The sequence below is a fragment of the Protopterus annectens genome, chromosome 3.part0 (genome assembly GCF_019279795.1).
Source record: "Protopterus annectens isolate FY-2018-M chromosome 3.part0, PAN1.0, whole genome shotgun sequence".
In the NCBI taxonomy this organism is placed as follows: Eukaryota; Metazoa; Chordata; order Ceratodontiformes; family Protopteridae; genus Protopterus; species Protopterus annectens.
Window position 1 is genome coordinate 644,534,706 of NC_056731.1, and position 13,858 is coordinate 644,548,563.

General features: G+C 36.6%; 1 protein-coding gene across 4 annotated transcripts in view; it reads right to left on the reverse strand.

Annotated features, from left to right (window-relative positions):
- The window catches only part of ELMO1 (engulfment and cell motility 1), a 3,030,107-nt gene that overhangs the window by 1,929,290 nt on the left and 1,086,959 nt on the right, over positions 1-13,858 (reverse strand). For all 4 annotated transcript variants that reach the window (XM_044065043.1, XM_044065038.1, XM_044065039.1 and 1 more), the window contains one exon: positions 4,009-4,087. In XM_044065043.1, the coding sequence (XP_043920978.1) occupies positions 4,009-4,087 (79 nt within the window). The remainder of the gene's footprint in view (positions 1-4,008; positions 4,088-13,858) is intronic.

Consider the following 13,858-nt stretch of genomic DNA (forward strand, 5'->3'; position numbering starts at 1 on the left):
ACAAAATTACTTCAATTTACCCATTATTCATATATATATGGAATACAAACAAATACTGATAAAATGTTTCTCTCAATCTGTTACCACATATCAGAGAAGTTTCAATAGTTTCATGTCCATTATTGGATCATAATGTTAGAACATTTAATATTATTTTAAACATTAACAATCTAATACATCACAGGAGATTACCAGCATACATAACTAAAAGGATTCAAGGATCGGTATGTTAAAGAGATCAAAAATTTCTTAAGAATAAACATAAACTGTGAAATGACTGACATTGTGGAATTTACTAAAGGCTTACTTAAATTGAAGAGTTACAAGCTGGAATATTAGTAAAGAGAATGGGACACACAATTGAATACACTACAGGCCAAAACAGACACACTAAAGTTAAATCTAAAACCAAATGACATTTTCAGTCAGTCCAAACATAAATACTTAAATATAAAATATGCTGAAATTCTAAACCATAAAGTTTCAATAAACCGGAAAAAAATTAACTTCAGGTATATTCAGTAATCCCATTAAACTTGCATAAACTTGCTCTTAGATCAAATAAACTAAACCATATCAAAATAATTAAAACACATATAAACAACAAAAAAGAAAGTAGAACAGATATTAAGGGTATCTTGACAGCTTTACAGTTTTTTATGAAAATATAAATAATACAATCTAGATAATAATGTTATACTTAAAACTTTTCTAAGGAAAAATATAAATAAATTAACGTGAACAAATAGAAAAATGATAGCCCATTCATTTTAACTGAAATAATAGATCAAATAAATAAAAAAAATAAGGTTCCAGGCTTAGATGGACTGATACCAGAGTTATATAAAATAGTACCGGATGATGAAGTTAAAATATTAGATAAGGTCTACATGGAAATAAAAACAACTGAAGTCCTCCATCATGGAGATATTCCCTTAAATCCCCTATTTTAAAACAAGATAAGGATCCTACAAACTGTTCATCATACAGACCCATTTCTATTTTAAATGTGGACTATACGATATTCTTGTCCATTTTAGTTAACAGAATTAATATACTTACCCCTAAACTAATCAACAATGATCAAACTGGTTTTATTTTAAATAGACAAGTACAAGATAATATAATAAGAATGCATACATTAATAGACTATACAAATAAAAAAGAACTATCATTTAGTCTCGATTTAGATAAGGCTTTTGACTCAGTTAATTGGTTGTACCTGTTTAAAACACTTAAAGTGTATAATTTGTCACCTGAGCTAACTGCATTAATTTCTAAGTTAGACAATAACTATTGTGCTTATATTAAAACAGGTTATTTGCTTTTTAATTCCTTTAAATTACAAAGCAGCACAAAACAAAGCTGTCCATTATCACCTTTACTTTCTGAGTTAGCTATAGAATCCTTTGCTAATAGTATTAGATCCAATAATATTGCCAGTATCAAAATAAGAGTTCAAACTAAAGATTCCACTCTTTGCTGATGATATTTTACTAACATACAATACAGAAAATTCAGCAGAACATATAATTAGTTATACAAGTCAGTTTGAAGAAATCTCAAACTTAAGATTTAATCATAATGAAACAAGTACATTAATTAATAAAAAATAAATAAATTCATAGAAAAAATATTATAACTTCAATTGGAACAGCAATCAAATTAAATACCTTGGTATAACCATTATGTGTAATAGTAAAGAAATGAACTAAATTTTCAACAGCTTGTTAACAAAATGTTTACGTTTAGTCACAGATTGGAACAAATTCTTCTTTACCATGGAAGAATGATTAATGCTTATTAAGATGGTAATTTTCCCTAAAATATTGTTTATCTTGCAATCTTTACTACCATCTCCACCATAAAAACTGATGAAGATAAATATTCTACTTATATATATATATATATATATATATATATATATATACTGTTGAAAATGTTTCTATATATATATATATATATATATATATATATATATATATATATGTGTGTGTGTGTGTGTGTGTATATAAATATATATATATATATATATATATATATATATATATATATATATATATACACTGTTGAAAATTTAAGGTCCAAATACAATTATGATTCTGAGAATTGGTTTACAAATATTTACAGACTTTGTGAACACAGAGGTAAATAAGATATTTAATCTAGATAAGAAACTGTTCCCCAAATTATTGGAATTCTTAATAAATATCAATAATAATGCAATGAAAAATAAATCATATTTGTCACAAATGTATAAAGTTCTTAAGTTAGATTTCATATACTTAGACAATTCCTACTGGACCTACTCCTCAAAAATTAATAATGAAGACTTTTCTGAAGAACACAAGAAATTAATATTAATCTACAGATAAAAACTTCACTTTCATTATACTGGAAATTTTTCACTTGGAAATTTTTACACAGAGCTTTTATCACTCGACAAAATTACAAATATGTATAAATCAAACAGAATTAAATGCTGAAGATGTGATTCTGAAACAATAGCTGATTGGACGCATGTGCTATATGAATGTGAAGTAATCTCCCCTTTTTGAAAGAAAATAATAACTTTATTCAAGCTCTATGGTCAGATAGATGCAATATTTCTAAATCTTTAGTTTTATTTAATGTTCCAATTAGTTTTATTTAATGTTCCAATTCCTGAGTGAATTCCAAATACCAAAATGCCTCTTTGGTCTATTCTTGCAATAGCCAGAAAAGTAATTACTAAAAATTGGAAAAGTAGTTTCCCCTTCTAGTGTTGAATTTATTAATATGGCAAAAATTGTTTGCAGTAATGAACTGCATACTATAAAGATGAGAACTTCTAATATTACACATTCATGTAAATCTTGACTTAAACTTAAAGACTTGCTTGAAAAATATTAATTGTTTTTGATGTGTAACGTTGATGGACTGATCAGCTGTGAACCTATGTAAATAATTATTTGCTTGTTTTATAACTGGTTTATTTATTGTTTTAAAACCAAAAATAAATAAATAACTAAAATAAAAACTACAATGATCGATGGATAGGCATCAGGCAGTATCAGGGCTGTGGGTGTAAACTGCTGAAGTTCACTCTCCTTGGCACTGTCTGACAACCATATGAATCTTGCAGTTAGAATCTCACAAAACTGAATGGCAACATCTCAAATGGTTAACTGACTGGTTAGCTCCTGCAATCAAGGCAGCACTTTTTATAAATGGTAAAAGTAACAAACGTCTCAGAAAGTGGCACATATTTTACATCAGCTGCTTCTCTGAATGGATGGCAGCTCTCCAAAACATGGGAAAGACCATCGCTCATTACAGACTGACTTATAGGGATGAGTAAACATTTTAAACCTACAGTAAGAAAATCATAATTCTCAAGATCAATGACAGGCTTATTGGCCAAGGATATAACAAGGCTTATTGTATGTTCAAAAGAGTCTATCATTCTCAGCATGCTAAAAAACACTGCTGCTTAAAGTGGATGAAAGATATCTACTATAACTGTCTACAGTAACACAACACACATCTTTCATAATTTGCTCAGAAATCGCATTTGTCATTTAAAAATTTGTATGATGATGCATTAGCAAAATGACATGCTCACTGACTGCATCGAAGGCAACATGTGGAGAGATGTGTACATTCTTTAAATGTGAGGATGAGTGGGACAAGAATATCTGGCTTTAAGAACAAACTGAAAACTTCTGGTTATACTGCTATTGAGTATTAGTCAACAGTTTTTATGTTTGTTAGTAATAACTGTACAATTTTCTCCATAACAGGATAGTAAAATGAGTGGCAATTATTCCCTTCTTACTACAGCAGACAATCTGCTTCAAAGCCCTTTAAAATGTTATATCCATAATAGGAACATCTTGTGTTGCTAACATCCTTAGTAACAAAAGTGTATCTCACTGAGTTAGACCACGGAACCTAATACTAAGTCTACATTTTAAAATAATGCAGGCATCACAATTTAAACTAATTTAAAATAAACTAACATCTTACCTGTCTCTTTTCATCAGGGGTTTTAAGGAAAAGTGCATTTATTAGTGCAATGGCACATGTCTGAATATATCCGTCGTCCCTGTTTATTAAAACCATACATTAAAAGAGTGAGTTTATATAACATTCAAGGCATCAGAAGAAAAAGCACATCACTGGCCAAATGCAAGAACTACAATTAACAGCATTTAATGTAGCACCATGAGTGAATCGCAATGACAATGACAGTACACTTCAATAGTTTTGCAAAAATAGCAGCTAAAATGCCATGCATAACAAACCATAAATGATTCACTGCAGCATTCTATCCTTCACGTAGACCACATATTACTAAGGAAATGCAAGCTGCTGAGCACTACAAGTGTATTTAGTAATATAACACCACTATGAGTTACGACTTCCTTACTTAATGACTACTGGTGCTTCTGTCTTGTTTCCTTGTTCAAATGCCATTATCTCCTTTCACAAACAATGGTCAATCTGACAGAATTTCCAAATGAAAAGAAGGCTACTCGCTAAATGAGTTAAATGGGCATGGTCTTGCGTATCCCACATACTGTGAGAAGCCACATACCAGCAGCACAGCTGACAATATGATGGCATTAACATCACCATCAAGGAGTATGCTCTATACCTTTACAGTCCTGTAGATATTAAAGATACAGACATGCCATACTACTTCACTAGCTACCCTTAAAGCTCTTGTATACACTCAAGTGCACACAATAACTGCCAAGTGCTAACTGCCTCAGATAACTGAAAGGGGATCTCCAAAGACAGAACAGTCTTGCCTTGCCAGATATTTTGCCTCTTTTCCAACACAGCCACTACTGTCTTATACACACATCAGCTCATTCCAAGGCCTGGACTGATAATGTTAAAGACTGATGTATGGTCTCAGACTAAGCAAGTTTGCATAATACAGTGGAATTTGTGATGCCAGTACTATGCAGTAAAAATGTAATACAGGTGAAAGAAACTTGGAACATTTTTAATTCCATTTCTTTCAAACTGATGCTTTAGAAATGCTAAAAACTGCAGTATACAAGCAGATAAAATGTAAATATCAACCACTTTTCAAAGACCATCAATGATTTCTTCATATGAACACATGAGGACATGCTTTTCTATTGCTAAAACAGAAACAAAGGAACAGAATACATACACAAATGCATACCTTTTTTTCTATTACCTGATACAATCATTATCCCTTCATAATTTTAAATCTTGTATTAGCTCCATTATGTTTTACTGGTACATTATTGCTATAGCAAAAACACATTGTCTATTACAAGATTCCAGCAAGTTTACCAGTCATTCATATCACATTATTATTCAGTAATAACATGCATAGTTCTCCTCACAGCATAACAAAAGCTACACGGAACACTAAACGCTTAAACTAAACACATCTTGGTTTTACTGATTTTAATATTTGTCTTAACTAAAAAAAAAAAAAAAAAAAAAAAACAACATGATTTGCACAAGTTCACAGAAGATAATTTAACAAAGTAGTAAGTACAGATTTTACGCAAGCATTTTTATCAGTACAGAACAGCAACATGATTAGTCATACAGTATAAAGCAGTGATTGTACTGAGGGTGGTGACCATGCTACTTATCAAACAAAATGTCACATTTACTGATGTAGTCCAAAATTTGGTTTTATTTTTATTTATTTATTTTTTTGGACATTTGCAATTGGCTAATGATGTCAATTGGGCAAAAGTCTGTGGTAGAATGCAGTGATGGAACTTTGAGCAGTGTGGCAATTAGGGCATGTTTGAGACTTTTAGAGATTGCACCAGTAGTAATATAGACATTGTAAATAAAGGACAGAGGCTGACATAGTACTTGAGTACTTAATTTCAGGGGCTTTGGGTGTACAGTGTGAAAGTCATGTATGGAATTGCAGTCCAACTTGTCTAATAGTTCAGAAACATCCTGTTTGGTTATTTTCTTTCAAGCAAAAAGGGGGATAATGAAGCTATTTCCTCAACGGGCAACAGGACGGAATAATTTAAGAGCAATTCCTGTTCTAGCATTTGGGGTAAGATTACAAAATCTGTAGACCATTTTAAGCAGTGCCAGTATGTTGTGAATGGTTAATTCTGTGTGTACCCTAAATGAAAGTGTAGCCTAAAGCGACACCTACATATTTATGGGTAGTGGCAAATTTTTTGTTAGTGATTATATTAGAGGCATTTGTAATATGTTTAGAGGTTTCAAACAGCATCACCTATGTTTTTGATGTACTTGTATCTTACCGGTTAGTAGTTAACCAGCTCCAGAGGTGCACAGTCCTATTGTAATCCTTTGGTGATGGGATCTGCATGTGTAATGCCAATATAATATGCGTAAAGACACAGTTAACTTGTGGACGAGGATTTCTCTGGTGAAAAGAGAAGTTGCTTCCTTATTTTGGAATATTTTTGTAGCAATAGTTTTGATTACTTGCTAAAATCCTCTGGTTTTATCCCACTCTGAATTGCTGCATGTTCCTCATATATGTTGCGTTTGCTGTATTAGTGTGCTTTGGTCTCCTTTCTACATTTCTGGAATAGGGTCTACTGATCATGATTGCACAGGTTAGCTTTCAATGCTTTCCATACAATATCCCTTGGTTTTACTGTTAAACCAGGCTGTAAACACCTCTGGCCTAAGTGGCTAGAGTCTTTTCTGGACACGGCTGAGCAGGTTGTAGATGATGAAGAGGGTAAATGTGGAGTCTGTACAGCTATAGAAAGTAGCCCAATCTATCAGTTGCAATTCTGCAGCAAGAGCTTGTTCACAGCGGTTTTCAATTTGTCTTGAAAATATTATTTCAAAAAGCAAATTCACAGCCTTCACTGATCAATTAGCAATGATTGGAGATTGAAGTGTTGGGCAGGACCTTAACTGATTTCGGCTTCACTGATATGCAAAACATGACATCCACAGTGGTCAAATGTATGATTTATGCAATCCTGAACCTTTCTGTTCCAAGTGATTGATGTGCAACAGTTTACTGTTTAGTAGAGATTATTTTTATGGAGGCCAGTGTAGTAGTAGTAGTTAGTGTTGCCAACAATAATATATATTTATGCTGACCAGTGAGCATGTTAATTTGTTGTAGTAATTTGTCCATGTTATGGTGACAGATGCAGCATAAAAAAATATAAATGACTGTAGTAAGTAATTTTGCATTATTAGAACCCTTACTGACTTACTGATACCAGTTCTAAATTTGTATACAATATCATTAGAGTACTCTACTCCAGTACTGGGGTATAATTTGTATTTTTATGTTTTAACAGATGCCATGCATTACTGCCTCTCTACTGGCTTACATGTACTACTACAAGCATTAAGAATGGGGTAGTAAATTATCTGAAGTGTCCAGGGCATTTTAATAAATGGGGTTCAACTGTAATGTGACTCATTCATTCATTATTTGTTTAAGAAATACTAGAACTGACAAAGATATTTTCTACATGTATCCTTTTAATGAAAATAGAATATACAATACCGAGCTATCAGACAAACTAGGAGGGAACACAGCATTATGAGTAGAATGCTGGTATTCACTTCTGTGATTTCTCTCACTTCCCTCACAATCAAATATCACAGAAGTACACAGAAGGTGGCTGTCTTCTGGCAGTAGAAGGGAGACATGCTTATGAATGTACACATGTATGTCTGTCTGTCAGCACTAAGTTGGAATTTACTATTGTGGCCATACGGTCTTTCACTTGCATACGAATCTAACAACAGAACACAGAATGTGGTTATCTTTTACAAAGTGAAGAGGCAAGCTGTATACAGGTCTGACAGAAACAAACTGAAATACATTATTGAGACCATTTGTTCTTTCACTTTCATTTCAATCTAACATCAGAGGAGTACACAGGACAGTGCTGTTTCTTTTGGGGGGGGTCACGAAGACATGATCACTGCTGAATGATCATTATACGAGTAAAAAGTGGCTTGGACTGATTTCTGGAGTGCATATTTGTTTATAATATAAAAATAAACTAAATATAGTTAAGTATTATAGACAAAGGCTATGCGTGCTTTCTTCCACTGTACAGCCTTTGCCCATAATATCTGGCAACAGTTAAGAAAGCAATATATTGTATTATGTAGCAGTGGAGGCTGGTAAATTAATGTTAAACTCAATAATTACGACTTACTTTTTAATTGCACATTACCTGTCACAACTCAATTTATAAAGTTGTTGTGGGAATTTGGTATTCCAGGATACAATACAGATGTTTAGTGATATAGCAAAACTAGCTTACACACTGAATTTTTAATTTATTTATGTAGAAGGCTGTTGGTGTTTTAGAATTCTTCAGCAGATGACAAAAAAGCTCAATCTTGCTCCACAACACTGTAGTCTTTACCACCACCAGTTTTCTAACTTGTTGCCTCAACACTTGCTTCTCTTTCATCATATGTCAAAAGATCAATAAATATTGTGTTGGACTTTCCATACTGGATTCTCTCTTTCTGGCAGTGGCAAGTACTTACTTCACTGATTTAATACCCATAATTTTGGAAAACCAGTCCATTCTGTCACTTTGCCTTACATACACAGTCTTTTTTCTCTTCTCCCACTAAAACCTCCAATAACCATTTACTGTCTAAGACACCATCACTTTTTGCTAGTCACTCCGCATCACCATTGGCAAGTACAAGTATTTCCATGTAATCAAGCAGTGCCATCAAACTCTCACTATTTGTACTACCTTTAAACTACTGGCCACATTATTCACGTTCAGTCTCCACACTTTTTTAGGCTCTGTTTTGGCAAATGCTGAAGATCATGGCAACTCTATTGTAAGCCAGTACCCATTTTGCTAAATATATTCCCCTTGCATGACACAATCCACTTCCATGACCAATCACTTCACATCTTATTTTTCTACTAAATCTTGCCAAAACGAGCAACTTTAAATACTTCAACTGAATGTCTTTCACCCAGATTTAAATGGAGTATCCCAGGAAAGAATCCACCTTCAAGCAGCACTATCCATGTACCACCTCTTCCCTTAGTTCACTATTGCTTTGTATCTTCCTTATGTTCGATACTTCATAATAAAGTTAAATTTAGCTAACTGAATCTTTAAAAAGAACTGAGAGTAAATGAAAGTCAGATCAACAAATCTATATCAGCTCTGCAGTAAATCTTGAATGTTCATTAAAGTGTTTTTTGACTAAAAATAGAAAAGAACAATTCACACAAGTTCAAAAAGACATAGTGGGGAATTTAAGAAAGCCTACACAGTCTCGTTTTCTCTGTAGGCCTCGTGCCACACTGTTCACACAAAAGCAAGGAGGTTTTAGATTCAGTAAACACAGCTAGGCAATGTGCACGCATGAGCCAACATGGAAATATCCATGGCATACAAATCACCTCATAAGCAGGTGAATTCCATGCAAATGAGTCAGGAAGAGTAATCCAGCAAGCAGATAAGCAGCTGTGCAGACCACGTGTCAGTGTCTGTAGTGTACACCAAAACATTTCGTTGACAGGAATGTAGACAGACAAAAGGGGCTGTAAAAATGTAGATAGATGGACAGAAATTGTATAGCACATACATATATGAGTGAAACTATCTACTGTGAGTCTGAAAAAATAAGAGTAATAAGTTAAAATATTTTTTTTAAATAATTGGTGCATGTTTGCTCGGAATGCCGCAGTGCACAAACATGCATCATTTAAAAAAAAAAGTAATATGTGACAGAAATGTAACTGTGTTGTTTCCCGGGTATGAGCACAGATCCCTATGCAAATGAGGTGGAGTTACTGAATAGCACTAATTGATATCCATGTCTGCATATCCCCTCTGTGTAGACACAGAACTGTGTTGGTGTCCACACAAGAGGTAGCCGACATCAAGGGAGGGTGTTGTCCAATAACGTCTAGGCTGATCTGAGCTTAGCTGTGCCTGTTTGGACGGCATGCCGCCATGCTGAATGTGGAAGTCTGGGGGGTATGTACACTAAGTGCTAAGCTTTGTCTACCTACGGAGCGTTCATCTGCACAGCAAGCTGCAGTGCTGAGTGCATCTAAAAGGCAATGACATATTAATTAGGTTTGACCCCTGTTCACCTTAAACTCGGGTCATTAAATGATGTTAATTATATACTAGGCATGTGGAATGTATCACAGGTAGCCAATCACATAGTGAGCAACTACAGCAGAGCACTATAAAGTATGCATACACCCTACAATCTAATTTTTCCCCCATACTCTGCACCACTGGAGTACAGACTTGGGAATTTTTAACTGAAAGAATGCAATGGGCTGCTGCAGGTCTGCTACATCTGTATGTGCTAGATGCTGAAGTCAGTGCTGCTACTGCTGCTGTCAACAGGCCTAGGCTGAGAAGGAGAAGAGTGTTCAGGCCCAGGGTAACCTTCCAGGAGCTACATGAGCTGGAGATTGTAGAGCAGGGACATACGACAAGAACTCACTGAGCTCTGCCACCTTCAACTCAGACCAAGAGCCAACAGAGAGGAACCCATTCCAGTGGAAACAAAGGCATGTGTAGCCCTTAGGATAACAGCCACAGGTACTTTCCAAAGACCAACTGGGGACATGATGGGAGTCTCACAAGCATCAGGATCCAGGTTACTCCACCAGTTCCTGGATGCCATGTTACCACATGCTACTGAGCACATTTTTCCTCTGACCCCTGAGGCAAGGGCCAACAAATTATGCAGCACTTCTACAGTGTAGCACACTGCCCTGAGGTACTGGGTGCCATAGACTGTACTCATCAAGGCACCATCCAGTGAATAGGGTAGAATCTACGTCACCCACAAGAGGTACCACTCTATCAACTGTCAGGTTGTGTGTAATGCCCAGGCCATTATCATGAATGTGTGTGCTGGCAGCCCTGGAAGTTATCATGACTCTCATATCTGGCAAGCATCACAGCTGTACTAGATGTTTGCTAGGGGGGACATCCCACATGGCCAATTACTGGGGGATGCTGGCTACGCACTAGAACTGTGGATAATGACACCCATCAGAAATACACACCCACTGAAGAACGCCATGAGGCACACGTACAAATTAAGAACATCACAGAGCATGTGTTTGGGCTTCTGAAATCACACTTCCGGTGCCTTAATATACCTGGTGGAGCCCTGCAGTACTCTCCAGCCACATGTGCACAAATATTCACAGTATGTGCCATGCTACACAATATGATCCTGCGGAAACAGCTGCAGCAGGATCAGTAAAGGGAAGGGATACACAACCCCCAACCAGTGCCTAGGTCACCACAGCTACGCTCACAGGAGGACTCGGAGAAGGAACCCCCCCCTGATGATGTCACTGTAGGCAGAAATAGGCATGCCCAGTACACCCTGGTTTTGGCTAAGAGACAACACATAGCATATGCACAGACAACCTAGGGCCATAGGGACTGACACCTTAATACAATTTACATACATATATTAAAAATGATGCCAGGCAACCCACACAACCTGTACTTGACCATGTATTAGCTATGTACTGCGTGCATCAGTCAGTCAGTCCTGAACTACAGTTCTGTCAACTGCTGCACTCGCAAGGTACATCACTCACCTACACACCAATTGTAAGGAGTGCCATAATATGGTATCGTATGTATGGACCTGCTTGCTGCATGTATGCACGGGAATATAGTGGGCTATTTGGAGAGATGTAACATCCACATGAGACTACAGATACCCAATCCAATAGTATGTGCTCCGTAATATTCACCAGGTTGGAATATTCATTACATCAGTCAAGGGAGATGTTAAATAGTGGGGTCACATGATATGTTCACTACTGCTTATGTCAGCAGATCATGTGCTGTTCCTCCCCCACCCCCAACACATCAGTGTTCCCATACAAATGCTGTAACAGTAAGTCAGCAATGGTTTATCAGCAGACCAGGCAATCTCAAGGGTGTGACACAGAACCCGATCACACAGTGTATGTCTCACGTAGCGCAGGGATAACAACGTGCATACATATGCTGTTGGTGTGATGAAGGACACATCTCTGTCTGGCATCCTGTGTGGCTCAGTGGGTTAGGGTTGTTAGTATGGGTACTGGTGTTGATGGTTCGAATCTGAAAGTATGCACAGCATTTGCATGTGAGGTATTAGTATGCTGGTGTTTCCACAGACTGTCATACCTCTCAATGTATTCATGCAAAAACGTTGGACCACGCCAGAAAGAATGGGGAGACAAAGGCACAAAAATAGAGATAGACAGTACAGATTGTTCCGATTAACCTAGACAGTTGCTAGTATGAAATCGAGTTGCATTATTACAGAATATCTGAAGGATATAAAATCTGACACTCAAATATTTGTCTGCAGTTAGTATTATACTGTGGCCTCCCTAGACAATTTATCAGAACACCACAAATGTATGAGGAACAGAACAGAAATATGAGTCAAAATTCTGGGCATTCTGTGAAAATCTGCACAGTTGAGATGTATGCAGACTGTCAGTGTGCGGATTAACCGTATGAACCTCAGTCACATATTAAGTACAGCAGGCAGCTGGGGAATGCCATGGACAATTAGAGGGAAGTGCAGTACTGCAGAAAAAGGTGCAGCTGGCAATGTCTGCAACACACAAAATCCCGGACTAGAGTACAGGTAGGTCTGGCCTGGAGTCACCTTGTAAGTACTGACAGCCCCACTGGGCATGCTCCTACACTTAGTTAAAATGAGCGCAATTCTGTTGCCTTGTCATCAAAATGACCTGCAATGTGTAAATACATCTGTACATACAGACATATATGTATACATATCTGTCTGTCCCCATCTCTCTCTCTCTCACAATTAGTATATCTATCGCTATGTATTGTCAAATAGATATATACCGATATATAGAGCTATATATATTATAATGATACATAGACTCTCCACATATATCTACATAATACATATACATATCATAGACACACAGAGCAACATTTTTACAGACATCCCTGTTTCTGGATTGATGTGTGGATGTATGTATTGTCCCACATACCCTATTAATGGTGAGTAAATCTGCACTCACACATCCACACAGTTGCTCAAAGGAACCAAATAAGAAGTTATGTACCTACCATAACGTTCCATGTTAGTTGTCTTCTCTCGCCTTCTTTCTTGCTTGATGGGTTCGGAGCCGATCCTCGGCTCCGACTCGGCACTTGCTAAGCTCGAGAGTCACTTTTACCAGCTCGAGGCAGCCCCATATCCCATGATGCAAGGCGGTAAGTACCCAGATCTCGTTTGATGACAAAGGGCAATAGCACCAAGCATAAATACTTCCCAAAGGAAGAAAGAAAGCCTACAGGATGAAAGAAGGACCAGCTCTGAATGGTCTTAAGCATAATAATCTCTTGTAGAAAGGTCTGTCCAGGCCCTGGGGAAGGAGGGAGGGTCGCAAGAAAGAAGGCGAGAGAAGACAACTAACATGGAACGTTATGGTAGGTACATAACTTCTTAATGTTAAGTTGTCAATCTCGCCTTCATTCTTGCTTGATGGGACCGCGTCCCTAGCACCTCTATCCTGGGTGGCTCAATGGAACAGACTCTTGAGGACTGTAGAGCCAAAACTGGCTCTGTCCCTGGAGGCCAAGTCCAATTTGTAATGGGAAACAAAAGTATGAGGAGTGGCCCAAGTGGCTGCTGCACAAATAGTGTCTAAAGGAAGTCTAGCTTGAAAGGCTGTAGAAGTAGCTAAGCTCCGAGTTGAATGTGCTCTAGGTTTTGAGCACAGCTGTTTTCCCCTGAGCAGATAAATTTCAGAGATGACAGAAGAAAGCCATCTAGATAAAGTCACTTTAGAGACAGGAAGGCCTTTTCTGTTATCCGCATAGGAAAC